This window comes from Chrysochloris asiatica, unplaced genomic scaffold (assembly GCF_000296735.1).
Source record: "Chrysochloris asiatica unplaced genomic scaffold, ChrAsi1.0 scaffold00017, whole genome shotgun sequence".
NCBI lineage: Eukaryota > Metazoa > Chordata > Mammalia > Afrosoricida > Chrysochloridae > Chrysochloris > Chrysochloris asiatica.
This window is the reverse complement of record NW_006408535.1, coordinates 26,882,552-26,883,268: the sequence shown is the minus strand read 5'-3', so window position 1 is coordinate 26,883,268 and position 717 is coordinate 26,882,552. Positions and strand designations below refer to the sequence as shown.

The 717-nt window shown below is 48.4% G+C and overlaps 1 protein-coding gene across 1 annotated transcript; it reads right to left on the bottom strand.

Moving 5' to 3' along the window:
* Positions 1-439: 439 nt before the first annotated feature.
* LOC102836254 (protein FAM32A-like) lies at positions 440-715 on the bottom strand (the record flags this gene model as incomplete). The annotated part of the gene is made up of 1 exon (XM_006835506.1): positions 440-715. A coding segment is annotated over one exon (276 nt), but the record flags the coding sequence as incomplete, so codon positions are not given.
* Between the last annotated feature and the right edge of the window lie 2 nt (positions 716-717).

The window sequence follows — 717 nt, the reverse complement described above, 5'->3', positions numbered from 1 at the left end:
ATGGGCTCAAAAAAGGACAAGGAGGGATGCCCATCCTTGCCACCCATGCCACTCACCTTCGGGAGTCAGTTTTATCGGGGTGAAGAGACCTGGCTGGTTGTTTCTGAGGCTTAAATGCAACTCAGAGAACTAGACATTTGTATGTGGCACTTACACCGGAACAACTTTCATGTTGGATAAACTTCCACAGCTTTCCAATGCACACTGAAAATATTTATCTTCTGTGGGCTACTGAGAAACCACAATTGGGTGAAACACAGCTAGCTTACTTTAATCAAGTTCCAGAATGGAGAGACAGTTTCAAAAAGCACTGTCACAACAGAAGACGCACAGGCATGGGTAAAAGAATGTTTCTGGAAAATGCCAAAGGCACTGGACATAAGCCCAACTTTGTGTTTCGCTTACCCTCGAGGCCATGCCATGTCCATAGGGTGGGAGGCTACTTGGTCCAGCTGACTTTGGGGATGTCGTAATGCTCTGTGAGTGTGTCCAGGTGTCTGTTGAAGTCCTCCACTCTCTGCTTGTGGGTTTTGGACGCTTTCTTCAGGATCCTTTCCATTTGCCGCTTCTCCTGCATCTTCTCGAAGGCCACCTGGACCAGAGTGCTCTTGTCCAGGCCGCGCCGCTTCTCCTCCTCATTCTTTTTGTTCGTTCCCATCGCTTCCAGAAGTTTCGCCTTGTCTTTGTCCTTCTTTTTCTTCTTCCGCTTGGTCACGC